Genomic DNA, 24,954 nt, shown 5'->3' with positions numbered 1-24,954 from the left:
GTTTAACTGGCTCTTTGATGGGGCCTAGTTGAGCAGCTGGCAGTTGATACAGGTGCAAATGAATTGAATTAGCCCATTGTGATGTCATAGTACTAATGCAAAGTCTATGGGGAAAAATAAGCTTGTTTTTTGTTAATATCTCAAAAAGTATAAAGTTTACAAAAGCTGAATTAGACGCAGAAATTTGGTGGGAAGAATAAGAAGAAGAGGAAGAAGAAGAAGACTTCGGATAACAGAACAGTGCATTTTCATGCACTGTAATAATACAAAATAATGTGCAAGGTTGTTGCTACAGCATTGAATTTGTCTCCTGTGATCACAGATAATTGAGCCTAAACAGAAGAAGGTCAGAGTGGCTGAAGAGGCCCTCGCAAAGGCTAAGTGGAATATCAAGCAGAAACAGAAGAACCTCTCAAAGGTAAAACCTTTCTCTGTTTCTCTCTCTATTAACTTGGATTACATTTGTTTCAGCCCCATAACCATATTCAGTGATTTGGACTTGGAGTCTGTTCTCCTGTGCAGATCGAACGCCACCAGGCAGACCTGCAGCAGAGCTATGACGCCAGCGTGGCTGAGAAGACTGAGCTGGCTGCCCGGAGGGAGCTCACCATCAAACGAGTGCAGAGGGCTGGACAGCTGATTGCAGCCCTGTCTGATGAGAAGGTCGGTCGGTCGGTCTAAGGATATGCTCCCCCCTGTGCACACTCACATGAATTACAGTTAGGACAACTTTATGACCGGTTTTATGATGTCTTTTCATCCTATATTTAAGCTCAAGGGTTAAGGGTCTGGACTCCTTGTGGGATTTTGCTAATGCCAGTGACTTTAAACTGGTTTGTTTTCACTAGAAATTATTAGAAATTATCTGATTGATGAATTCCCTTACCTGGAGGTGCCACTATAATAGCCTACAACAGCCTAAAATAGTACCCCCAAACAGTCTAAGTCAGTCTTGGGTATGGATCTGGCAGATGGAGCCATGTTTGGCTGTGTGTCCCTGTGTGCAGGAGCGCTGGGAGAGCGTTGTGACTGAGCTGGACCTGCAGCTGAAGCACATTGTGGGCGACACCATCATCTCCGCTGCCTTCATCACCTACTGTGGCCCGCTGACCGCCGCCTACCGCGAGACCCTCGTCAAGACCTGGCAGGAGTCGTGCCGCAGTGCCGACATCGCCGCATCCGAGGACTACACCTTCATCGGCACCATGACCAAAAAGAATGAGGTAGCCTCGAGGGCTATGGATTACATTACTGCTTAATACACTGAAGTGTACAGAAGTGATTTGACTAGATAATGGCCTGTGCTGCTTTTTCTTGTTGCGTTAGCCATGCTATTGTCTCTGATAGGATTTGAAAATGCCATCTCGTACCTTTAGGTGCAGCACTGGCACAACAATGGTCTGCCATCAGACCAGACCTCTACCGAGAACGCCATCATCATAAAGAACGGGCCCCACTGCCCGGTGATTGTAGACCCCCAGGGACAGGCCAAGCACTGGCTGATCTGTAAGGAGGGAGTGGGCCTCTACAAGGTCCAGGCATCCAACCCCAACTACATGAAAACAGTGGAGCGAGCCATTCGCATGGGGGATGCTGTATTGATCCAGGTGAGGCTCCCGCTTTTGCACGCAGTCACACACACCTACAAACAACTTGCATACTCCATAAGCACATCCCATATTCCCATTATTTATGCAGTACTTACGCTACACGTCTACAACCCTGTGCAACCCTGGTCAACCCTGGTCTGGGCCCGTATTCACAAAGAATCGTAAGACTAAAAGGAGCTCCTAACTGGCAAATTTAGGAGAAACTAATCAAAATAATGGGTGTGGCTGTCTTAACTTCAGTACTAAGAATAAGTCAAAAAGCCTGTTAGTGCTAAAAGTAGCACCTACTGTACTGTACAGTAGGTCTTGGAAAGCAGCAGGTTGTATCATTCCACATTGCTATGTCTTGAAATGCACATGCAGAGTCACTTATACAAGATCTCAATCAAAATTCTTTTACCATCAGGACATAAGTGAGAATGTGGACCCCTGTCTTCGACCAGTATTGGTGAAAAACATCACCATCCGAGAGGGACATTCCTTCATCAAGATTGGAGACACTGAATTAGAATACAATCCCAACTTCAGGTAATTTGCCTGAGATTTCCCTAGTCACTGGCTGCTGGTCTTAATATTCATGCATGCTGCATCTTGCATCCTTTCTTTAGTAAACTGCCTCTCTACACTGGTTAGCTTTGACACCATCATCTGCATCAGCAGAAACAATTTTGTGAATTTTAATCTTAACCACGACCACTGGCATGTGGTATGAATGTCCACCTTTCATTCAACTTATCGTTTTCCTAGCTATGAAAAGCACCTTGAGACAATTTCAGTTGTGTTGATGCTGTAAACAGAACTGAATTGAATTGATTTGATTTAAATCAAATGCATATCCAGACTGTACCTGACCACCTCGCTGCCCAACCCTCACTTCCTGCCGGGTGTGTGCATCATCATCAAGCTGATCAACTTCAACGCGGAATACGAGAGCCTGCAGGAGCAGCTGCTGTCCAGCGCATTCAAGCTGCAGCAGCCAGAACTGGAGCAGCAACACAACCAGCTGCTGCACACCATCATCGCACACCACTTTGACCTCCACCAGCTGGAGGAGAGGTCACTCCAGCTGCTGCAGGAAACCATGGGTCAGGGAGCGAGGCCGTGTGTGTGTGTGTGTGTGTGCGTGTGTGTGTGTGTGTGTGTGTGTGTGTGTGTGTGTGTGTGTTTGTTTGTGTGTTTGTGTTTGTGTGTTTAAGTATGTGATCCTCTAATTTTAAGAGGTATGGTTTGTGTTATAACTATGCCTTGTTTTAGTGCTCAAGCAAGTCCAAGTTAATTTAAAAATGTTACCAGTGCATTATGTCAGTTTAGACATGTTTACGTATGTTTGAAATGTTAGGTTAGAAATGTTTACGTAGGTTAGAAATGTAGGTCAGAAAAATCAGAAATGTTGAAATGCACTTTCTCCATTTGTTTTTTTTATGTAGGGAATATCCTGGATGACCAGTCTCTCATTGACAACATGAGAAAAACCAAAGAGACCTTCAGCAAGATCTCTCAGCGTGCCCAGATGGCCAAGGACAAAGACAAGGAGATTGGCGAGTTACGCAAGAAATACCTGCCTATCGCCAGTTACAGCACTCACCTGTACATCGTGCTGACCGAGCTCACCCAGATCAACTACATGTACCAGTTTTCCCTGGAGTGGTTCTTGGACAAGTACATGAAAGCGGTGCAATGGGGCAACGAGGCGCCCGAGAGGCCGGGGGAGGGAGCGATGACGCGGGTGTGCAGCTCAGTCACCCGCACCGACTTCGAGACAATGGACCACAGTCGCTACCTGGTCTCTGTGTTGGATCGCATCACCGAGAGTATCTACAAGGTCAGCTCAGGTCAAACTCTGGAATGCCATGCCACTGGCACATTCTACCTTCAAAAACATGCTGAAAGCACACGTGTGTTTACGATGGCCTCCACCTCCTAACGTCTTCCCACTGCCACATAACTGCTTTTATTCTGTTTCTTTATTTTATTTTATTTTATTTCCTCCATCATGTTTAATCCCTCTTGTAGTACTTTTCACACCTCGTCTTTCCACTATGTTCTGTGTCTGTGTATCTTTGTTCTCTGGTCCTGTGTTTGTTCTTCTGTCTGTATGTAATTTATAACGTCCTTGAACTTTTTAATTGTGCAGTCACAGAGCCTTGAAATGCACTTACAACTAAAAAAGTATTACTATGTTTATTATTATTATGTGCTCAGTCCATCTCATGTGTTCAGTCTCTCTCTCCGTGTGTGTTCTCTCGCTCTCTTTGGCTCTCACAGGAGGTGTCCCTGGCTCTGTTCGCTGAGCACCAGCTATGCTTTTCCTTCCTGATGTGCTGCCGGATCATGCAAATGGAGGGTGGCTGCGCCATATCTGGCTGCCCCACACGCGAGCCGTTGCCAGCCAAGGAGTGGTACGCCTTCCTACACACGCCCATGCTGGCCAGAATGCTGACGGGGGCGCCGACGCCGACGAAGACCCATGAGCCACCGGCCTACGCCCACTGGCTGACGGACAGCATGTGGACCCAGTGCCAGTACCTGAGCGCACACTTTCCGGCCTTTTCCGGCCTGTGTCACTCTCTGCAGGCCAACCCGGGCCAGTGGAGTGCCTTCCACCAGGCTGACGGCCTCTACAGCTTCCTGGGTCAGCCGTACATGGAGCCAGGCTCAGGTTAGTGACTTTAGACTTCAAAGGCTTCAGAATGATGGTGTGGTGACCTGCTGTTGTTTACTCACTGGCACTCATTGATCATTTTCATATGTTTTGCTTAATCAAACTGTGTTATCTGTATCATTGCGTGTGCAAGCACATCAGCTGACATTCTGTACATATTGTGAAAAGATGTGGGGAGCTGTGCTGTCTTTGAACAGCTGCATGATTTCCATAGCAGTGAAGTCCCCTCTGTGGTGTTTTGGCTCTACATTTGCTCACTAAATTGGGGTAAATATGGTAACATTTGTTTATTTCATCTGATCCACCTGTTAGCACCTGTGGCGACCACACCTGTCAGCATCAAACACATCACAGTGTTTGCATGGGAGAACCTGTCTGGCTTCCAAAGACTCATTCTGGTGTGTATCTGTGCATGAGTGTGTGTGGATTTAGGGTTTGTAGATGTGCGTATGTGTGAATGTAGGCTTTGTTTTTTTTAAATATGCAAAGCAGACAGTGTTTTTTCCTCTACAGGATCACTGACTTGACATTTTTGTAATCTGCTGTGAGAGAGTTCACTCTTAAATAAAAGACCATCTTTTTTCAAACACAGATGTTTTGGCCTCCCAGAAAATGTTTTAATGTTTTGATACAGTTTGCCCCACTCTTGCCTGTCATATTATGTGGCAATTCTGTGCCATTTACATTGTATTTGCATATAATAAAATAAAAGACAATATAATAGAATATAAATAATGTAAGATCTTCCTCTATATAATGAGATGTTTTTTATCTGATCATCCCTGAATTTCAGGGAAATTTATATGTGACTATTCATTTATAGATTAAGGTTCTGCGAACAGAGTGTCTCATATCAGCAGTGAGGAGGTTTGTTTTGGAAAAGTTTGGAGCAAAGTATGCGGAAGGGAGCAAAATGAGTCTGCGTGATGTCTACGAGCACTCCAGCTCTAACATCCCCATCATCTTCCTCCTCTCACCTGGTACACACATACACTCTCACACACACACACACACGCACGCACACTCCCCCACCTCACATAAGCAGAGTTTCACATGTAAGGCTTCACATTATCTCAGTTTTTCTTCTTTGCATAACTTCATAACCACATAATCTCTTATTATGTGCATTTGTGTGTATATGAGTCCACATGTGTGTGTGTGTGTGTGTGTGTGTGTGTGTGTGTGTGTGTGTGTGTGTGTGTGTGTGTCTGTTTGTGTATATGTATGTATGTGTTTGTGTGTCTGTGTGTGTGTATAGGCACAGACCCGGCTTCCCTCTTGCTACGCCTGGCCCATGAGCAACGTGGCAGCAGCCTGCACCTGGACATGGTGTCCCTGGGCCAGGGCCAGGGCCCGCGAGCCGACGAGCTGGTCAGCAAGGCACAAGTGCTCAAGGGCCGCTGGGTCTTCCTACAGAACTGCCACCTGGCGGCCTCCTTCATGCCTCGTCTGCACACTATCGTGAACTCGTCAGTAGTCTTGATGGACCAAACGTGACAAACGTTCACACTAATTTAAATTTCTGTTGTTATATGTGTAGAAGTATATGAATGTGTATTAGATGTGTGTGTGCTGCCTCAGGACATTTCTATTTTTATTTGCTGTAATCTCATTTTAATGTACGTGAGTGAGTGGTCAGTAAGGGGTTTGGCTGTTCTGTTGTGCAGGTTGAAGTGGAAAGGTTCTGACCTGGACCCACAATTCCGTCTGTGGCTCTCCTCAAAACCTGACCCGGTCTTCCCAGTATCCATACTGCAGAGGGGCTTTAAGGTCAGACTGTCCTTCACTCTCTTCTCCTCTCGTCAAGTCAAGTTTATGTATATAGACCCTTTCAAGAGAGTTCCATTATCAGCATCATAGTTGGCCCCACAAGGCTTCCATTTTAACATTCCATATGTTATCTTAATGCAGAGGAAGTAGATTGGGAACCAAATAGAATGTTCAAGCATTGTTTTTGGTTTTTTTTGTTGAAAGGGTCTATAGATGCCTAGTTGATTTGTGCTACTATGCTGATGTGGAACAGCATCTAAGATGTCCGCCCCTGACATGGAGTGTGTGTTGTGGACTGCAGGTGGCTGTGGAGTCTCCTCAGGGCCTGAAGGAGAAGCTGCTGCACATAGTGGGCATCAACGGGGAGGTGACCGACAAGACCTTCAGCAAGGCCGACTGTGGCTCCGCCTGGAAGAGCCTGGTGTTCAGCCTTTGCTTTTTCCACGCCATCGTGCAGGAGAGAAAGAAGTACGGCACCCTGGGCTGGAACATCCCCTACACGTTCACCTCCTCGGACCTGGAGGTACGGCGCGGCGCAGGATCAGACAAAACTAACTTGACCACCAAAGTGACCATCACTGTGTTTAAAGTGCCAGTGTGCTTCTCCACATACATTGGGCTGGACTCCCAGGCGAGAGTGTGTTGATTTTTCTTGGCAGTGATATCTATTATGAAGTAGCTCTACATAAAGCAACTGACAACCCTAATTGTAAGAAAGTTGAGATTAGAAGCACTAGGCATGTTGTGCACAGCTGAATACCTGTGCTGAGAGCTTGTGGTCAGCTTTCAGAGCCAGGTTGCCCTCTCTCCCTGCCGTCTCCCAGGTGTCCCTGCTGAACCAGGAAGCGATGCTGACGGCCAGCGAGGGCGCGGAGGTGCCCTGGGCGGCGCTCCACTACCTGATGGGAGAGGTGGTGTACGGCGGCCACATCATGGACCCCTGGGACCACCGTTGCCTGACGGCCATCCTGCAGCGCTGTTACAACCCCCGAGTGCTCCAGGAGGGACTATTCTCCTCCCAGGCCCAGGTCCCAAGCCCCACTCACCCACTCTTGTACCCCATTGACTGCTCTCTCAAAGCTGAGATGTGATGGATGTTGATTAGCTGTCAACACAAATAGATGGGACACAGTGATTTTACATTTATGTATTGCAAAGTTTAAAAAACGTGTTCTTAGATCCTATGTAGCCCGCTGCTTTCATTTATTTATTTATACATTTATTGTATGTATTGAGTGTGTATATTCTGTTGTACCGGGTGTCTCAGGGTTACCCAGCTTTCCCCAAAGACGCCAGCTGGTCGCAGTGCCATGCCTACATAGAGAACATGCCGGAAAAAGAACTGGCCGAGTTATTTGGCATCGACAGAAATACAGAGGCAATAGTGCGGCAGCATCAGGCCCAGCAGCTGCTGCAGGCGGTCATCAACCTGCAGCCTCAGGTCAGTGACGTCCACCTGCACACCAGGTCAGGGAGAACCAGGAAACCTGCAGAGAAACAGAGTCAGAAGAGACACAGCGACACCGAGTCCAAAGACAAAGTGGTCCTGAAGATGGCCAACTACATTCTAAAGAAACTTCCAGAACAAGTCGAGTCCAATCAAGGCCAGACAAAGCTGCAAGATGTTTTGGCTGAAATCAGCTCAGAGGCAAAAGAAGAAGGTATCTGTACCATTTGTTGGGATAGCTGGAATTATTAGGCTTACACTTTACATTTGATTCAAGAATGCATCCGCTGCATTATTTCTCTTATTATATTCTCTGTATCCCCAGGTTATCTAATGTGTGTGTGTTTGTCTGTGTTTGTGTGTGTGTGTGTGTGTGTGTGTGTGTGTGTGTGTGTGTGTTGTGCTATGTGTGTATAGGTGGGCAGCACTCGTTGGCACTGCTGGTGGTCCTGAAGGAGGAGATCAGGCGTTTTGACCGGCTGCTGGCTGCTGTCCACTCCACTCTGCTCCACTTCTGCAGTGCCATCAAGGGCGAGACACTCATGACCCAGAACATGGAGGAGATCCACAATGCACTGCTCACCATGGTGGTGCCTGCTGCCTGGAAGGTAGCACAAACACACACACACACTGACAAACACACACACAAACACACACACACACACACACACACACACACACAGAGTCTCTCTCACCTAGACACACATACTCACCATACAGATCCTCCTGCAGGTGCTGTCGTATGAGTCATGCAAAGCGCTGGGCTCCTGGGTGCTTGACCTGGAGCGTAGGGTCAGTTTCATCCAAGCCTGGAGTGACCATGTCAAATCCAAGCATGTGAAAAGGTAACATCTATTGAGCAGAGCACATGCACAGGCCCAAAGAGAGCCGATGACACACATACAGACATTACACAAACCATTTAAAAGGTTGTAGTGCCCTCAGCCCTAGCCTTTGCAAAAGGGAAAACTAACGGAACGCTGATAGAGCCCAATACAGGACCACTGGAGAGCACTGCAGAGCAGATGTGGTTCCCACGGTTGAATATTCTCAGTGGTTTGTTTTGACTAGATGGCTTGCGCTCTCTGCAAATTATGCAAATGAAAGCCGGGAAATTGTAACACAATTTCCAGAAAATATGTGTTCTGTCTTATCCGGTGCGTCAATGAGATTTAATTGAACTATTAATTATTAGTTGACCATCTGACTCCATTTATCTTTTATATATTAGCCACATATCTACTATCGGTTGTATCAATCACCAATCCATAATATGTAGGCTATTCTCAAAGGATTATCTCTTCACCAAATACTGTTAATCATGAATTCCTTACCGTAACCACAAGAGAGAACGTTACAGATTGTTAATTAATATAACAATTTATTGTAGTATCAGGAATAATCATACATTAACCAGTATTAAAGCACAATAAATGGTAAACCTCAAGGCAATGTAATGATCAATTTACAGTATTCAAACCTGGAGACCCCACTCTCAGCAGGGTATCCTTTTCAGATCACCAAAAGGTGGTGGTATTTTTCCATCAGAAGATGGACCATTTTCTCCCAGTTCACAGAAAACAGAAATACACTTATTTTACAATTTTACAATTGAGACCCTCTTACTTCTCGCACTGAGACATTAAAATTGATACCAAACACAAATACATCATCATTTGTCATTTGCCAGTTACATTTCATTTTCTAGCAGTTGAGTTCAAGTGTATTCTAGACTGAGTGGAGACAGGCAATGGACAAGCTTAGCAGGGGGTATGGCCAGGGCTAGGAGTTTCCTGACAAATGGTAGCTAACACAATAGTCACAATCAAGTGAAAGCAGGAATCCTGACCTCAAAGGACATTCTGTAACCATTTTCTTTAGGAATGCAAAAGGCTAGTCTTACACAAACATCATGGCATCTTATCAGACTTCTCAGGCATTTAGTTGGGAAAGAAGGAAAAGTTCTGTTGTTTCCAAGGACACACATTTTGGTGATATATATGAATGTAAACAATTGATGTTTTGACTCCATTTTACCTCTATTTCCTGATGATCTTATAATCCACTGTGTACACACAGCTGTGTCAGTCCTGTGCTCCCTTGCAAAACCACAAAGATAATCAACTTTTCAAACTCATGAAGCATGAAATGTCTCCCTCAACCTTGTGTTTGTGTGACTTTGTGCTTGTGCAGAACTGAACAATCCACTGGTGGTGGGACGTTCTTCCACAAGGGCAACCCACGCCGCTACTGGCTGTCTGGGTTCTTCTTCCCCCAAGGTTCCAGTAGTCTCTCTTAACTATTTGCTTTCATGAACCGAATCATTTATCTGGGTTTAATATGTCTAGAGGCTACATTTACACTCACTCCCATTGGGTTATCCCACATGTGTAAGAAAGATAATCAACAAAGATCAACAAAACAACACACACACACACACACACATCAACAACACACACACACACACACACACACACAGCAGACCTTGCTGCTGTGTTCTAGCTCAGCTAAGATGTTCTTCCTCTTGGACAGGGTTTCTCACGGCCGTGCTGCAGACGTACGCCCGCAAAAGGAGCCTGCCGATGGACTCACTGTGCTTCAGCTACCACGTGCAAAAAGACACGCTGGACTGGAGCACAGTCCCCCACAAGACCCAGTTACTGTTTGAGGCAAGGCCATATCTGTCAACATTTAGCTTTCCAAAAACGGGAGTTTTTTTTTTTTTTGAGGGGGGGGCGGGGGGGTGTTCAGTGTTTATACCGGATCTGTGTTTGCATATTTAATATGTTTCATACACGTGTTTCAACACTACATTTCAACACAAGCACACGTGTTTCAACACTGCATTTCGGCCATTCAACTAGCCCGCTGTCGGCACCCGCTTCCTTATTTGGGTTTTGGGTTGCCAGGTTTTAGCCTATGACAAAACGGTTGAAATTGAAACTAAGTGATCGTGTATGTGTAGGGTGTATTTCATACTCAATCTGGCAACCTGAATGGATCAATGATTTTAAAATGAAGTTTGATGAGTTTTCCGGGAGAAATAACAAAACGGGAGGGTGCTGGGAGATGACCTTGAAATACGGGAGAAACCCGGGAAAAACGGGAGTGTTGACAGGTATGGGCAAGGCGCTGCAGACCATATGAATACTGTATAACTTAAAGCTGAGAGAATATGAGAATATAATCCTTTTTGATAGAGGTCCGGTAGACTGTTGTTAGCATAGCGTTTTAATATAGAGGCCAGTTTTGAAGAAAGCTTCCCAAGTGAGGATATGCATACCATCCATGTGATGATAGATGTTCACAAAAGTTCCCAATTTTAAAAGTAAAAATGTATGCAGGGTGTTGAAGGATCTCATAACAAAGAGTGACAAAACAGTGAGCAGGCTTTTACGGAAGTCTTAACGCCATGTGGCAATGCTAGGGTGCAGATCCACCTGAGGACGGCGTGCTGGTATACGGACTCTACCTGAACGGCGCCAGATGGGACCCAGAGTCGCAGACGCTGCAGGAGACGCTGCCCAAACTCCAGCACTACCCCATGCCCGAGATCCACTTCCTGCCCTGCCAGGTAACCATGGCCGTCCACTCAGGTGACCTGGAGTCAGGGACTCAAGTGCCATTTCTGACCTCTGGTGCCATCAGTGCAAGACCATACCAACCGATAACTCCTGATAGTACTGATCGAGCTGTGCCTCACTGAACATGAATGCGGACCCTTAATAGACCGTTATGAGTACATCATGAGTACATAATGAGTACATCTCCTCCCGTGTTCTGCAAAACATAAGAATGATGAAGTGAGTGCTAGACTAGAAGAACTGGATCAGTATCTCAGAGCTGTGATTTTTAGTAACGTGAAGATCTGAAGATCGGTCATCTCTACTTCTCTCTCCATTTTCTGTCAGAAATCGGATGAGCCACCACCACATCGGTCAGAGCCAGAGGAGCATCTGAAGACGGGCGGTGAGGGGGAGCGGTCCTTCTACGAGTGCCCTCTCTACTGCACTTCCAAGCGCGCTGGCTACCTGTCTTCCACCGGCTTTTCCAGCAACTTCATCACAGCCATGTCGCTGCCCACCACCATACCCGCCTCCCAATGGATCTTCAAGGGCACCACCATGCTGTGCCAGCTGGACGAGTGAGCCCATCGGTACCCTTCAAAAAGCGCAGCTCACACGTCTGCTCCAAATTCAATCCCTGAATTTTTGTAAAGCTTAGGTATTTTGTGCAAAGCAAGCGGTTTGTCCTTTTTTCAGAAATGTCTAGAACAAAGTAGTGTGTTTAATAGTACATTGATCAGAATGCATATTTCAGTCCTTTATGCTCTATTACAGTGGCTTAATACAATAGCTATCAATCCTCATGGTCACATAAGCACAGCATCTGCATCATACTGTAGCAAAATAATCTCCACAGAATCTCCAATAAGACCACATTACAACAGTGCTTCAAAAAACAGCACACTAGTATACTGTAGATGAGACATGATCAAACGTTTTGTGGATCCAAATGAATCCAGAATAATATAGACATGCCCTAATACTGACAGATACAGTAGACTCACACAGCTTGCCATGGTGTTCATTACTGGACTTTGGGAACGGATTCCACTCATGTCTACTTCTTAGTAGCAAAGATGGCTGATAGAAGAACAGTTACTTACAGAACATAATTTGAGGCTTCTGAGCAAGTCTCAAAAGACACACATAAGTCCAAGATGGGTACATTTTCATCACCCCGCGTAACATACAGTACACAATGCAATTCAGTTCTTGCAAACTCTACAATATAGAGTGCCAATTTATTTTAAATTGGACATGAATTGTTTTACAAATATCTATTATTTCAAGAAAGCAACTTTAAGGTACACAGAAAGTAAAGTAAAAGAAACATACATCACATCAGTTAACTTAAAACTTTATATCTATTGTTTCAAAAAAGCAACTTTAAGGTACACCGAAAGTAAAGTAAAGGAAACATACATCACAATAGTTAACTTAAAACTTTAGTAATCAAAAGGCTTTGAGAACTACACCATGGCAAATCTATCAATTGATAAACTTTGGTCATTGAACAAGATGTAGTACAGTGCATCCTCAACAACAATATTAGTGGTTTAGACACTGAAGGCGTTTTCAATTTGTGTGTGTGTACACGTGTAACAGAGTTTTGGCACATAAATGACATCTAAGTACATACAGTATACAGGGTGATGACATTCACTAGGCTGTTCTTCTCCACTGCGTTTGAGCCAGCCCAACCATCAGGGTTACTAAGCAATCTCGACACCTTGTTTTCCATTCACTTAACTCTTAAACATTCTAGGTAGAATCATAAGGAAAGCAGCAGCTAATTGCCTTAAACTACAGTTAACTAGCTGTACTTAGCATTCAGCTCATTGTTTCTCACATTATAGTGCAAAACTTCTAAGAATGGTCATATCAAGGAAAGTTCTAAAGGGTCTAAAACAGTGGTGTAGTCTAGTTAGCTGTAGTGGGTATACTGTGATCAACCCTAAATGTTAATACGTATCCTTGCCTATTTTAAGTGGGTATACCGAGATGGTGATGCTTTTTAAGTGGGTATACTGCGTAGTCCTGCGCATCACGTAGACTACACCACTGGTCTAAAACTCATCTTGTTATGCACCACTCCATGTAATACAAATGACTTAATGAATTCATAGGTTGATTCTCTTGACAGATTTGCCTCCCCTTTCTTAAATCTTTTCTTTTTCTTTTGGGGAGGGGGGCAGGTGGAGGGGGTTGGATTTGGTCATGTGCATCTTTGTTTATGGATCATGGGCTTCTGTAACTCTTGCGTTAGTAAACAGAATAAGAAAAAAACCGCCATAATCTTATCCAGCATAAAGGATGTCCATGAGCTTTCCATTGATAACCATTCCTCTGATGCAGAGTGGCCATGGTGTGGCCTTACACAGATGACTCCTGTTCCACCAGCACTTTAGTAGTCACAGGAAGAAATGTCTGTTGCTCTTCCTCCGCTGTCACCTTGGTAACAGTTCCATTCATTTCTTTCTGAGGTAATATGGGGCATTCTTGTGCTGACGTCTGTGTGGACAAACAGACAAACATGTCAGTGGCCAGCAAAATGGGTCACGTGTCTTAGTGAACTGTACACAACTGATCAGTTTGGTTATAACATGCCAGCTAGTCACAACAGTTTTAGTCACAACAAGCCAGCAAGTATGAATGCCAAAAGACTGCTCTAAACAATACAGCAGTCAGTCAAGATGGGAATGAATGCAGACGGATGTTCAAATAAAAGTCAGACAGACAAAAAGTATGTAGACTAGCTTCTGCCATTTCAACCAAGGTGGCTTCCCATGCATATTACTTACATTGTGCTGTGCAGGAGGCGCATAGCAGCCTCTCAGCTGGAAAAGCCTGCGCAAGTTGCCCCATACTGGATACAGGGTGCCTGGGGTCACGTCCTTCTCAGCCATGGGACCTTAGAGAGCAAACACAAGGCAGAGTCTAGAAAAGTATTTTGGACAAAGTTACAGTCAATTATTAGCCAATTTCTTTCAGTTTGGTGTTTTACAAGGCCATGCAAATAGTTCAATGAGGCATGGCTCCTGTTGTACTGTATGTCTGAGTGCTGGAAAAGAAGGGGGGCAGACATTTTTTCAACCCACCAACGACACACAAACACATCTAACAGTGCCCAGGTTAAAAAAAAAAAAAAAAACTCCTTAAATGTGGTTGTGCTTTACCCATGTTTTGGCTTACAGTCTAGTATCTTATAGGGATCTTATAAGTTTGTTGGCTAGATGTGGAAGCATTTTCTCACCTGTCATGTAGCTGACCAGGAGCCCTATGATGACCACTATGGTGGAATTTACGCCACTGTACCACATGTATGAAAGGGAGTAAAGTGCTTGTAGAATGCTTGGCTGGCTGAAAAGAGAGGTGTAGGATTTGCATTAGGCATGTCTTCATTAACGGCAATGTTTAATATGACTGGGTGAGGGTTGGTCAGTGGTAAGAAATGTATTTAATTACACAAGGAAGGAGAAGCTGCAGAAATGATCAGTGTATTGATTGATAAACACTACATTAAATAAACCATCACCTTGTCTCTACAACTGCAGTCACTGGGCCCATGGTTATATTCCTGGTATATATGTCTGTGCTGTTGGATTCCAGCACAATGGCTGAATTTCTGGCCACAAAATTCCCAATGCCAATCCAGAAGGCTACAGCCAGACCAACCACAAGACCTGTGACAGCACCCTGGCATAGGGGCAAAAAGAAATGAGTGTCATATCAGTCTCACAAAGCAGACAATTACCATTGTGTGTCAAAAGCTCTCTCAATGGCGTTGGAAAGAAAAGTCTCACAATAGCAAACAATGAAAATGCCTTATCTGCGTCCTTCTGTGCGGGACACTTACAGTGCTGTTGGCTGAGGGGAAGAAAAAGCCCAGACAGAAGACACCTAGGAGTGGACCTCCAACCATCCCAAAGATACTGATCGCAGCCTTTAGGAAGAGCAGAAGTCACTGGTGAATTCTCAGAAACGTTATGTAGAAACATTATGAACAGATCAATGCATTTCCATTCAGTCATATAAATTGGTGGAGAAGGGGGAAGCATATTTTATAGAATTTGAAAGGAATGCTTACCTGCAGAACAGAGCTGTGCAATATGTGGACAACATATGCCATGGCAAGGCACAAAAGCCCATACAAGAATGCTGGAGGTAAAACAAAATGCACACAGAAATGTTAAGACTTATGCCTATTAATCTCACTGCAAAATAGCTTTGAGTGCTACTCAACAACTGACAGTAGTTACCCCACATCCTGTTAAGTGCATACTCACCAAGCATCTTGGAGAGCAGGGTTGCCTTGGACTCTTCCATTGTGAAATGGGGTTTGATCAGATCCTCCATGGTAACGGTGGCTAGGGAGTTGAAGGCAGAGGATATGGTGCTGGCCAAGGAAAACACAACATATTCAGATCTCTTCCATTCACTTCTATGCTACTCTGATGATGTACAGAGGAGCGATGAAAAAATGCCTCTAATCATAGCATTATTTAACACTCTTCTAGATCCTTGAAGTGGAACTGTACACTGAATCAGAGCTTGACATATTTGTTCACATCAATCTTCTGTGACGGTCAACATTTGGCCTCACTATTTGACTCCTATTACCATATCAGTGAAAATCTACACAGTTAATATAATTTTGTCATAACACATTTGATCAAAATGGCTGCTGGAGACTGGATGCATACCAGCCACATCATAAACTTGAAATACTCCCAGGACAGCAGAGAAAGCTGCTTATCAGAATACTGGCCGCGATGGCCAGTGTTTTCGAGGTTCATTGACCTTTTAGTTCATTTGTTTGAACTGCTGCTCTGAACCTGACCAGTGACTACCACAGGTCATATCAATGCAAATGGTGGAAAAATAAACAAAGCCAAACCTACCTCAAGGATGCGCTAAATAAACAGGCCACAAATAGTCCCGGCAGACCAGGGAAGTCCTGTAGCATATCCATCACAAAGTACAGCACCACCTGTAACACAAAACACTAAGTTACTTTTACTCGAAATTAACAAATACATTACTTTTTACTTAAGAGATTTGAAACTTGAAATAAGTAAAACACTGAAGGTAACCAAATGTAACTTAAATAAGAGAACAAATAAGACATTGTTAATAAGATGAATTATGAATGGCTGAGTGTAGTACAGTGGACTTCTGCTTGATTGAACTGAGGGGTATTACACAAAGGCAGAATTAAGACATCCGAGACAAGTGATAAAGCGAGGTTTGACATAGCGTTGTCTGGTCATCCTAGCTCAACTCGTTTCACTAATGCCAATCCAGGATGAGTAGGAGTGACTATATCAAGGTGTAAGTAATTCAGGATGTGTGCGTGTTCTCATTTCTGCTCCAAAGTGTCCGCGGTTGGAATTGAAAAAATGCAGAAAATAGTGGCATTCACACAAAGTGAACAACCGCTTTTGATAGTCTAACAATGAAGTAAAGTTGTCCTTTTTTTAATGGGGAAACATGGCTATTTCTGTAGAACAGAGAGAGTAGGCGTGAGGACCAAATGAATGCAAATCTACGTATGCACCCACGTGTGAATGCTTCCTTAACTCGGCATGCAAAGTCATTAAAAAAGCGCGTGCCATTGCAAAGATGCACATAGTACGACTCTGTATACTGGCTTTATAACCAAATTCGTTGAAAAAACCTTCGAAAAATTGCCTCTCCACATCCAATCAACGACTACAGTAGGCTATTCATCAAACATCTATCAACAAAAAGGAGCAAACAACGAGTATGTTAATAATTATAAGGCTACCATAATTAAAATGATAACCATATGGTATTAGGCAGACATCTGTTGTGTTTTGCGAGTAAAAACATGTAGCAAATAGTATATAAATGGAATAAAGCTCTTTAAAAAATCATATGGAGGTCTGATTTGAATGACCGTTGGCTGAACCAATAAGACAACATAATTAACATTAGAATTAAATAAGCCTGGCTGTTAGCCTGGTCGGGACCAGGCTAGGTGCAGAGAATAAATCCCCATGGTAACTTATGTACCATGTCTTTTGTGAAACCAAGTCAAGGCTAAATTCATCCAGGATAACCAAAAAATCCCATCTTAATCCTTTATCTAGGTTTTGTGAAATACCCCTCTAGTTCGTCTCAAGAGTTAGCCTGGGTGAACCTAGATCAGGGGTGGCGAACCTGCGGCACTTTCCTCTTGTGCGGCTCACGGCCGCTCAACTGATGTTCTCACTTCTCCTTGGATTTAAGAGGGTTTTTTTATTTTTGAAATATATTTCTGATAAATCAAAATGCATTTCATTTCATTTGACAGTAATTACAAAACATAAGCAGACACATATTTGTCTGCCAGGTTTAATGCTACTGTTGCAATCAGGAAAACATAGCCTGAAGCTAAGTGCAAATAGAAGGACATTCAAAAGGAGGATTTATCTTTTTGTAGCACAATCCTATATATACACACCAATGTGTCTGTAACCAAAATAACACTGAAAAAAACGTGTTCTACACCTTAGTTTGGTACTTCGTATGCCAGACTTAACTGACTAAACTTAACTAAAGCATCAAACCTGAACATTTCCCAAGAGTTTTCTCAAAAGCACTGATCTTCACAAGCACAAGGTAAAGGCAAAGAGTATAGAAGGAACTTCTACACTCTTTGGCAAAGGTAGTTTTTTTTAAAACTCTGTCAGAGAAGCAGATGTTTTCTTTTTGTTCATTTTCTTTTTAAAAAACACTCGACGCAACCCTCAACGGTCACATTGGCATCAAAGCAGTTATTACATTGGAGCATTGCTCATGCTAACAAGTCACTGAGTGAGGGGAAATTTGTGACGTGTCTCAGATATTTTTGTCACTTGCTGCTCATTCTTGAAAATGATCATTTGTAGCATTCACTTTAAATGAAAAAGAGAAGAGCTATTTAAACTGAAACCCTATAAGGCCTATAAGTCACTGTTGCTGTTGTCGTGTGGGCTCTTTTGAATGGTGTGGATGTTTTTTGGCTCTTCACACTGGACTGGTAATAGACACCCCTGACCTAGATAAACCTGTTAGCAAATTTGAATTTGCTCTGCAGATCCGTCTGGAAATGATCCCATTGGTGATTCAGAAACAGATATCTGTAAACAAATCTGCCAACAGGTTTGTCTGGGTTCACCGTCTGATTCACTTATGCAGTGTGGAGGGTAACTAACCTGGTCTTTCTTGGCGATGTATTGTTTCTGTAAGGGGTTGTCTTCCTTGTAACAGGCAAACATAACCAAACCAATCAAACAACTTAGCGCAAGAGCCAGCTGTAGACAGGGGAACACCATGTAGAGGGACCTGAGATCATACAAACACAGTTATGCTTTGGGATGTGCGTGTGGGCACCACGTCCATACACCTATACGTCCATACATAATAAATATTAGATTTTTTTAGGATTAGTGTTTTAGATTTCTTATTGGTAAATATATTTAATTTATGGTGCAATGAGTCTTGGTCACTTCCCTGTACTGACCTTGAATTGTTTTCTTTTTTTTTTTTTTTTTTATATCTCAAAACATCCCACACATGCTAGGGCAGCACTTCAACAGACAGTTTAAAGATGACCCAAATCAGGATGTTTTGGATGGCTAAGTGTACATGTCTCAGTGGCTACGTCGATATGTCTCTCAGTGGTGTTAATGTGTGTCTACGGCATGTATAATGGATCTTACATGATGGCCTGCTTCTCGGTGCGTGAACTGAGGTAGCGCTGCACCTGTGCCTGGTTCACACCATACAGGGCCAGCATTAGGAACACCCCCCCAACCCCCAGGGTCCAGAATGTATGTCTCTGTGTGGGGTCTGGGTTCCAACTGGAGAAAGAAGTGGAGATAGTAAAACTCACACTAGTCTGAGCCATAGCACATGGTCTGTAGTTCAATATGTCATAAATGACGTCAACTTGACTGAACAAGGCTCAACCAACAAGTCTGGCTATATCTTCAGGGTTGGATACACAGTGTAAAGAACGAGAAACTATATTCCTAATGACCTCACCTGCCCATTCACATATACTTACTACTTCCTGTTTCTCTCATCTTAGTTGTAATATAGTATTTATTTGTCACTGTCTGTCTTAAAATTCAGGTGCAGCCACAATGCTTCTGATTTATCCACTGCACTATCATGCTCCTTCCACACGCTGCATGCATCAATGGGCCCATTAGTTCCACACTCACTCGATTCCTGAGATGCGTCCACCATCCCTGGCCTTCCTCCAGACCTCAGCGGGACCCCCTGCCTGATGAACTCCAACACCAATGACCGCAAACTGCCCTGCGAACATCACCAGCGTCTGGAACACATCTGCCCAGATCACTGCCTTTAGTCCTCCCTGCAGGGATGTGAGAAGAATAACAAACCGGTTTCAACTGGCCATCATTACAGTAACCACATGTGTTATTTACTCATGAAATACATACCAGTGTTGTGTAGACAGTGCAGACCAGTCCAATGGCCAGCACAGCTCCCCATAAGTGAAAACCAGTGACTGAAGGGGCACATACAACCAAATGGGTTAATATTCTCATGGAATGTGATTCATAAATAAACATCTAAAGCAAAAACAAACAATGATGGATAACCTAAGAGGAATTACCAGCATTAAGCGCAAGAGCAGGCGTGTAGATACCCACACCCATGTATATTATCTATGGCGAGAGAAGGGGGGGGTGAGAGAGCAGGATTAGATTTAAAGAAACATAAAACGAGAGCAGACAATGACTCAGTCTTGTCTAACACATACAAACAATAGTCGGTGGGTAGCCATACAACTCACCATCTGAAAGATGAAAGTTATTGTGCCACATATCCGCACCGTCTTACTGAAGCGAAGTTCAAGATACTAGGAAAAGGCAAAGTGTCACAGATTGAATTTCCTCAACAACATTAACACAGTATTTATGCTGTAGTCACATCAGCTCAGCCAAGCTCACTGGTGGTTCAGTGGCTGCTTAGGAAGGGTACCTGATAGGCACTGTTCAGACGGAGGCGGTAGAAAATAGGGATAAAGATGTGGGCTGGTATGAGCAGGCCCAAGAAGTAGGCACAGCCAATAAACCAGTACTGGGTGCCATTATAGAAGATCTCAGCAGGCGTTCCAACGATGGCCACGGCTGACTGGAAGGTTGCCATGAGCGACAAGGCAAGTGGCAGGCAACTCATGCTCCGGTCTGCCATCAGAAACTCCTGCGTGGTGCGCTGGCGCCCCCCAGAGAAAGCATGGTACAAGCCAATGGACACAGATATCACCAGTAGCATCCCGAACACAACAAAGTCAATTGTAGAGAAGTGCTTGACCCCCAGTGCTTCCATCATGCCAAGGTATGGGTGCAGTTCAGAACTGGTTCTAGACTGTTGAGGAATGTCTGTCCTCTACACATGAGGGGCTTCTCAACAGGCAGTCATACAGCCCTCATTATCTGAAACAAAGAGTGGAATAGTAAGTCACGAGGAAATAATTGTCCAACAGTAAAGACAGGGCTTAGTTATGCAACTGCAGAATAGCATAAGACCCCTAATTATGTGTCAATCTACCAAGAGATGAAATGCAAGCACTAGAAAAGCAAGTTCACTAAGCACAATCCAGAGGAAGATAAAGGCGCATGAAGTCTAGCTACTACTGCCTGTCAGTTTGGGTAAGCCTACACTGTTGGGATTTCACCTTTACCCCGCATACCGATGGAACTTTGGCCAGCAGCACAGACCTTTATACAAATACTAGAATTTAGATTTTAAATACACCTTCGCACACGCAGTCATTAAAATGTGTTAATTTTGAGTATTTATGTATGAAGAGTTCACTCCGCGAACAAAATAGCCAATTAAGGTATAAATAGACGTGATACTTTTAACCTTATTCTTGCGTTATCTGAACACATTAAATCAAAAACCACACGGGGATCATCTCTGCTGAAACGATGTAGCATACCTAGCTACTTACCTTCATGCGTTCACGGTCGGTGCTCTTTTAACAGGTGAATTCTTCGACCAATAACACCGCCAAAAACACGTTGTGTCCGTAACAGCCATGTGGCAATGAGTCTGAAATTGCCCCTCCATCACAGGGCGTGCCATAATTTGTAAGGTTACAGGAAAATGTAGGCGTAATAAAACTAGGCTACTAGTTTTCGCGTGGGACTAGCAAGCAAGCATGTTGGATAATGTTAATGTGACATAGTATGAATGTGAGGAAGTAGAATCCAGGCACTTATCATGGTACAGCCGTAACCAAATCAGAAATGAAGACCCCACCCAACACAAGCAAACCTTTAAATACTCAAATCAGTTATCGATATCATCTGACATAATTCGAATTACCACGTGCTTATTATTTTTGCGCTGTCTCGAGGTGCCCTCTACACTCCCTTGCGCAAGTACATGGACGCATTGACGCACTCGAAGTGATTCATTCATTCCTTCCTTCCTTCCGGTTTCAAAGGCAAAACGCGCGGAATTTGATAACACGTTAACTGCGGACGTTGAGATTGTTCCTTAACGTTTCTTTTACTGTCTATGGTTACAGCTTACACGTTTTGTTGTTTAGTAGTAGTAGCCACTGTTTAACATTGGTTAAATCATCAGCTGTGAGCTGGACAGAAGGGGGAAAAACAGCTTAAAGATGTGTTGCTCTTTTCCTGCTCGCGGTTAATGGCTAGCGACGTTCGCCAAATGAAAAGTGAACATTGGGAACAGTCAAAACTAACTTAGGGCCAACTTACCTTAGTCATGGAGGCGAGAGATCACAGTAAGTATAGACTTGAAAATGAGTCACCGCTGCTTGAAAATACCAACTTCAGTTTTAAGGTGCTTAAGATGGTTGACCAGCCTAAGGTATATTTTTATATGATCAGCTGAAAAGAAAAAACACCTAGCCATCTTTGCTCTCCTGGGTTTCAACATTTGTCAGCTTATGCTTATGACCAGCTTAATGATTTGAAGGTTTAGCTGTAGTTTAGCTGTTAATGACGGTTTAGCTGTTCATAGCAATTTAAACAAGCAAACAACAGCCAACCCCATATATGTGCATGGTTTTCAACTGTTTTTTTTTTTATTATTATTATTTTTTATTATGGGGCCCACATTGTTTGTGCTTACTATCTAGTTGATCACATACACTGCTTCGATTATCTCTCTCTCTAATAGATGTTCTCAGCTGCTTACAGAGGTTAGAGATGGGAGCCCTTGGTTTCCAAAGTCGAGATCCAGAGGAGGTACTGAAGAAGGACAGGCTACATCAACTAAAGTGCAGAGCATTGTCTCTCCGAATGCAAAGAAACCAACTCAAAGCTCAAATTCAGAAACTCAAGGTAACAAAGTTATAATACTAGCTGACAATGTTGTTAAAACTCATTTGGACCCATTGGAACATTTTTCCAAATGAAGAATTCAATAAAAAAAAATTCTCTTTCAGTAAATAATGTGTTAGTATGTTGTGTTATTTTGAGTTCAGTTCAGAACACCTCCTGTATTGCACATTGCCTGTCATTTGACACTTGCTGAAACTTGTAATACTTGCATATTTGCAGGAGGCAAAGGCTGCACTGGATGATGGGATTACTATGGATGGTAATGACGTGGAAAACAGAGTCAATAGTTCCCAACTCGCCCTACCACTGCTGATGTCTCGTCACACTCAGTTGAAGGATATGCTCAGAGCCCATCACCTCATTGGTAACATAGTCACAGTGCCAGCTCAAATTATGTCCTCTCATAGGTTGCACACACATGTGCATACAATGCCATTTCATACAATCTCCTTACTAACCAATCTACCTCTGAATACTCACAATATCAGATAACAGATCATTACTGGACCTGCTGAAAACGGGTCATTCATTATACTGTAGGACATATGCAGAGTCTTTCTGTGACTTACCTTGCTTCCCTTTTCAGGTGGGTATGATGTAGTAGAGGTGGATTCTGGCAAGCGTGTTAGCTTCTCCTTAAGCACAGCCTATGAGGACACTTACCTCGACACCTACCACTTGGAACTGGACCTAACCCGGGGTGTGCGCATCCACCGCCATGACATCCCACCTTTCATCCCACTGAAAACACTGGCCCAAGAGAACCTTGAGACTGACCTGCCTGGCTTTCTTCACTCACTCTGGCAGCATGTCAATGGACTGGCCAGCCGACAGTATCAACTCAAACTCATAAAGGTATGGAACAGGCACTGCAAAAGGGTTTGGTTTGTTGAATCAGCTTGTGGCTGGGCCCTGACTCTGACTCCAGGTTTATAGGTGGCGATAAGTGGGGGCAGTCATGGCCTACTGGTTAGGTCTTCGGGCTTGGAACTGAAGGGTTGCTGGTTCGATCCCCGACCAGTAGGAATGGCTGAAGTGCCCTTGAGCAAGGTACCTAACCCCTCACTGCTCCCTGAGCGCCGCTGTAGCAAGGCAGCTCACTGCTCCGTGTGCTCTGTGTGTTCACTAATTCACAGATGGGATAAACGCAGAGACCAAATTCCTTGTATACGCAAATATACTTGGCCTAGAAACCTGATTTACATTTACATTTATAGCCAGGAGGGGGTATCTTGATCTTGATTGCTTATAGGTCAAAACAAGTGCATGTTTGCTAAATATCGTGCACAGGCTTTGATAACCATTCTGGTGTTAGAACAAAAATCATGCTGCATTTTTCCGCCGCCTCCTCGCCCCTTAGGAACAGATGGAGACTGTGAGTGTGATGGAGACCAACCCGCTGTGCTCCGTGCTGGTGCTGATGTGTAAGATTCCAGGAGAGGAGGACACAGCCGTCCTTCTTTCACTGCTTTATGGAGATCCACTCAAAGCACTACCCACTCGGGTTACCTTGGAGTCCAACAGTGAGTGTTTCGACTTGGGCTTGGGTGCTGTACAGATTTCAGGTCCACGCTGGATTATGCCTACCTAGTGAACATGGTTGTGAACATGGTTACTTCAGTGCTGTGTTCACTAGGTATTTCAGCTTTTACAGCAGGATATTTTATAATTGTACTGTTTTTGGTCATAACAAGGCAAGTCTGTTATCAGGTTAACTACTTCACTTGCTAATAAGAGACTATATAATGCCTTTGGAATTTGTTGAATCAGCACAAAATATTTAAAGTTATAAATCAGTTATAAAAGTTTGGAATCAAAAGCACATCCGCTTAGCTGGCTCATGTAATGTTATATCAGTTTCAAGACCTAAGTGTTCTTACAACAATCGATTCAGTAACAATCAAATAGTCTTTCACCACCTGCCTTATTGTAACTTAATATGTGCGTGTAACATTAACCATTCAAACAATAAGCAATATATGATGGAGCATAGTTTTAAAACATTTTTTTTATGATTTTATTAGGTTTACTTCAGTACAATAATAAGTCCCTCGTTGTGTCGGTTTCTTACAGACAAATTGCTGCCAGATGAACCACAGTGGAAGGAGGTCAAGTCTCTGTTCCTAAAAACTCCCCCTCACAAAGTCCTTCTGGCCCTGAGGAGCGAAGGGCGGATAATGTAGACTTTAGCCCACACCTTGCCGACTCGGTCATTACTCCTGCCACATTGTCAAAGAACTATGAATGAGGCAATGTTGAAGTGACTATGGGCAAGATACGGATGAATGAGGAAGAAAATGGAGATGTGATGAAGATGCTTGTAAATAGTTCCTGAGCTAGGATTGTGTTCATATTTTTCTTCCCCTTTTATTTGAACACCTCTTGTTATAATCAATAACAGCAGCAATACAAAAAACGAATCCGACCAGATATTTCAGTTACATTTTATCTGATTTGGTTAAGCAATAGCGCAGGTTGATTAAGACCCAGCTCATTGTTTACCAGTATTTGCTAATTGTGTAATGAGCTCATTCGGGACGTGGTCGAGGGTCTTCAA

The 24,954-nt window shown here is 43.6% G+C and overlaps 3 protein-coding genes across 8 annotated transcripts in view; 2 read left to right on the top strand and 1 right to left on the bottom strand.

Annotated features, from left to right (window-relative positions):
* Positions 1-11,731, top strand: part of LOC121692666 (dynein heavy chain 6, axonemal-like) — a 44,515-nt gene extending 32,784 nt beyond the window's left edge. For all 6 annotated transcript variants that reach the window (XM_042071432.1, XM_042071430.1, XM_042071429.1 and 3 more), the window contains 21 exons: positions 323-418; positions 523-663; positions 1,008-1,223; positions 1,377-1,607; positions 2,017-2,138; positions 2,451-2,695; positions 3,038-3,432; positions 3,876-4,269; positions 4,585-4,670; positions 5,096-5,252; positions 5,531-5,741; positions 5,940-6,042; positions 6,344-6,565; positions 6,867-7,070; positions 7,310-7,703; positions 7,907-8,097; positions 8,222-8,334; positions 9,683-9,768; positions 10,022-10,158; positions 10,917-11,063; positions 11,401-11,731. In XM_042071432.1, coding sequence (XP_041927366.1) covers positions 323-418; positions 523-663; positions 1,008-1,223; positions 1,377-1,607; positions 2,017-2,138; positions 2,451-2,695; positions 3,038-3,432; positions 3,876-4,269; positions 4,585-4,670; positions 5,096-5,252; positions 5,531-5,741; positions 5,940-6,042; positions 6,344-6,565; positions 6,867-7,070; positions 7,310-7,703; positions 7,907-8,097; positions 8,222-8,334; positions 9,683-9,768; positions 10,022-10,158; positions 10,917-11,063; positions 11,401-11,637 — 4,128 coding nt within the window. In that variant the 3' untranslated portion in view covers positions 11,638-11,731. The remainder of the gene's footprint in view (positions 1-322; positions 419-522; positions 664-1,007; positions 1,224-1,376; positions 1,608-2,016; positions 2,139-2,450; positions 2,696-3,037; positions 3,433-3,875; positions 4,270-4,584; positions 4,671-5,095; positions 5,253-5,530; positions 5,742-5,939; positions 6,043-6,343; positions 6,566-6,866; positions 7,071-7,309; positions 7,704-7,906; positions 8,098-8,221; positions 8,335-9,682; positions 9,769-10,021; positions 10,159-10,916; positions 11,064-11,400) is intronic.
* Positions 11,732-13,195: 1,464 nt separating this feature from the next.
* On the bottom strand, positions 13,196-21,472 carry slc5a6b (solute carrier family 5 member 6). The gene is made up of 16 exons (XM_042071435.1): positions 21,032-21,472; positions 20,056-20,510; positions 19,868-19,933; positions 19,688-19,739; positions 19,512-19,579; positions 19,269-19,423; positions 18,762-18,902; positions 18,255-18,384; positions 15,957-16,045; positions 15,342-15,451; positions 15,143-15,213; positions 14,912-14,998; positions 14,591-14,751; positions 14,309-14,415; positions 13,857-13,966; positions 13,196-13,566 (listed from the first exon to the last, which is right to left on the bottom strand). The coding sequence occupies exons 2-16, from the start codon at positions 20,404-20,406 to the stop codon at positions 13,429-13,431; spliced, it is 1,836 nt and encodes a 611-aa protein (XP_041927369.1). The 5' UTR covers positions 20,407-20,510; positions 21,032-21,472; the 3' UTR covers positions 13,196-13,428.
* On the top strand, positions 21,457-24,928 carry cenpo (centromere protein O). The gene is made up of 6 exons (XM_042071441.1): positions 21,457-21,835; positions 22,234-22,397; positions 22,617-22,761; positions 22,984-23,252; positions 23,758-23,920; positions 24,471-24,928. Exons 1-6 carry the CDS (start codon positions 21,817-21,819, stop codon positions 24,578-24,580), a joined length of 870 nt encoding a protein of 289 aa, XP_041927375.1. The 5' UTR covers positions 21,457-21,816; the 3' UTR covers positions 24,581-24,928.
* The last annotated feature ends 26 nt before the right edge of the window (positions 24,929-24,954 follow it).

Source organism: Alosa sapidissima, chromosome 19, assembly GCF_018492685.1.
Source record: "Alosa sapidissima isolate fAloSap1 chromosome 19, fAloSap1.pri, whole genome shotgun sequence".
Taxonomy (NCBI): domain Eukaryota; kingdom Metazoa; phylum Chordata; class Actinopteri; order Clupeiformes; family Clupeidae; genus Alosa; species Alosa sapidissima.
The sequence above is the reverse complement of the archived record's forward strand: the minus strand, read 5'-3'. Positions and strand labels throughout refer to the sequence as shown.

Bases quoted from the DNA above. Each gene is read 5' to 3' on its own strand.
- slc5a6b (XM_042071435.1), bottom strand. From the start codon at position 20,406: ATGATGGAAGCACTGGGGGTCAAGCACTTCTCTACAATTGACTTTGTT. The intron at 19,580-19,687 runs GTAATTCCTCTT...GTGCCCCTTCAG, and splicing joins TGCTCTTGCGCTTAATGCTG to TCACTGGTTTTCACTTATGG. The intron at 15,452-15,956 runs GTAGGTTTGGCT...TTCCTTGGCCAG, and splicing joins TTATTTAGCGCATCCTTGAG to CACCATATCCTCTGCCTTCA.
- cenpo (XM_042071441.1), top strand. The intron at 22,398-22,616 runs GTAACAAAGTTA...GCATATTTGCAG, and splicing joins CTCAAATTCAGAAACTCAAG to GAGGCAAAGGCTGCACTGGA. The intron at 23,253-23,757 runs GTATGGAACAGG...CTCGCCCCTTAG, and splicing joins ATCAACTCAAACTCATAAAG to GAACAGATGGAGACTGTGAG.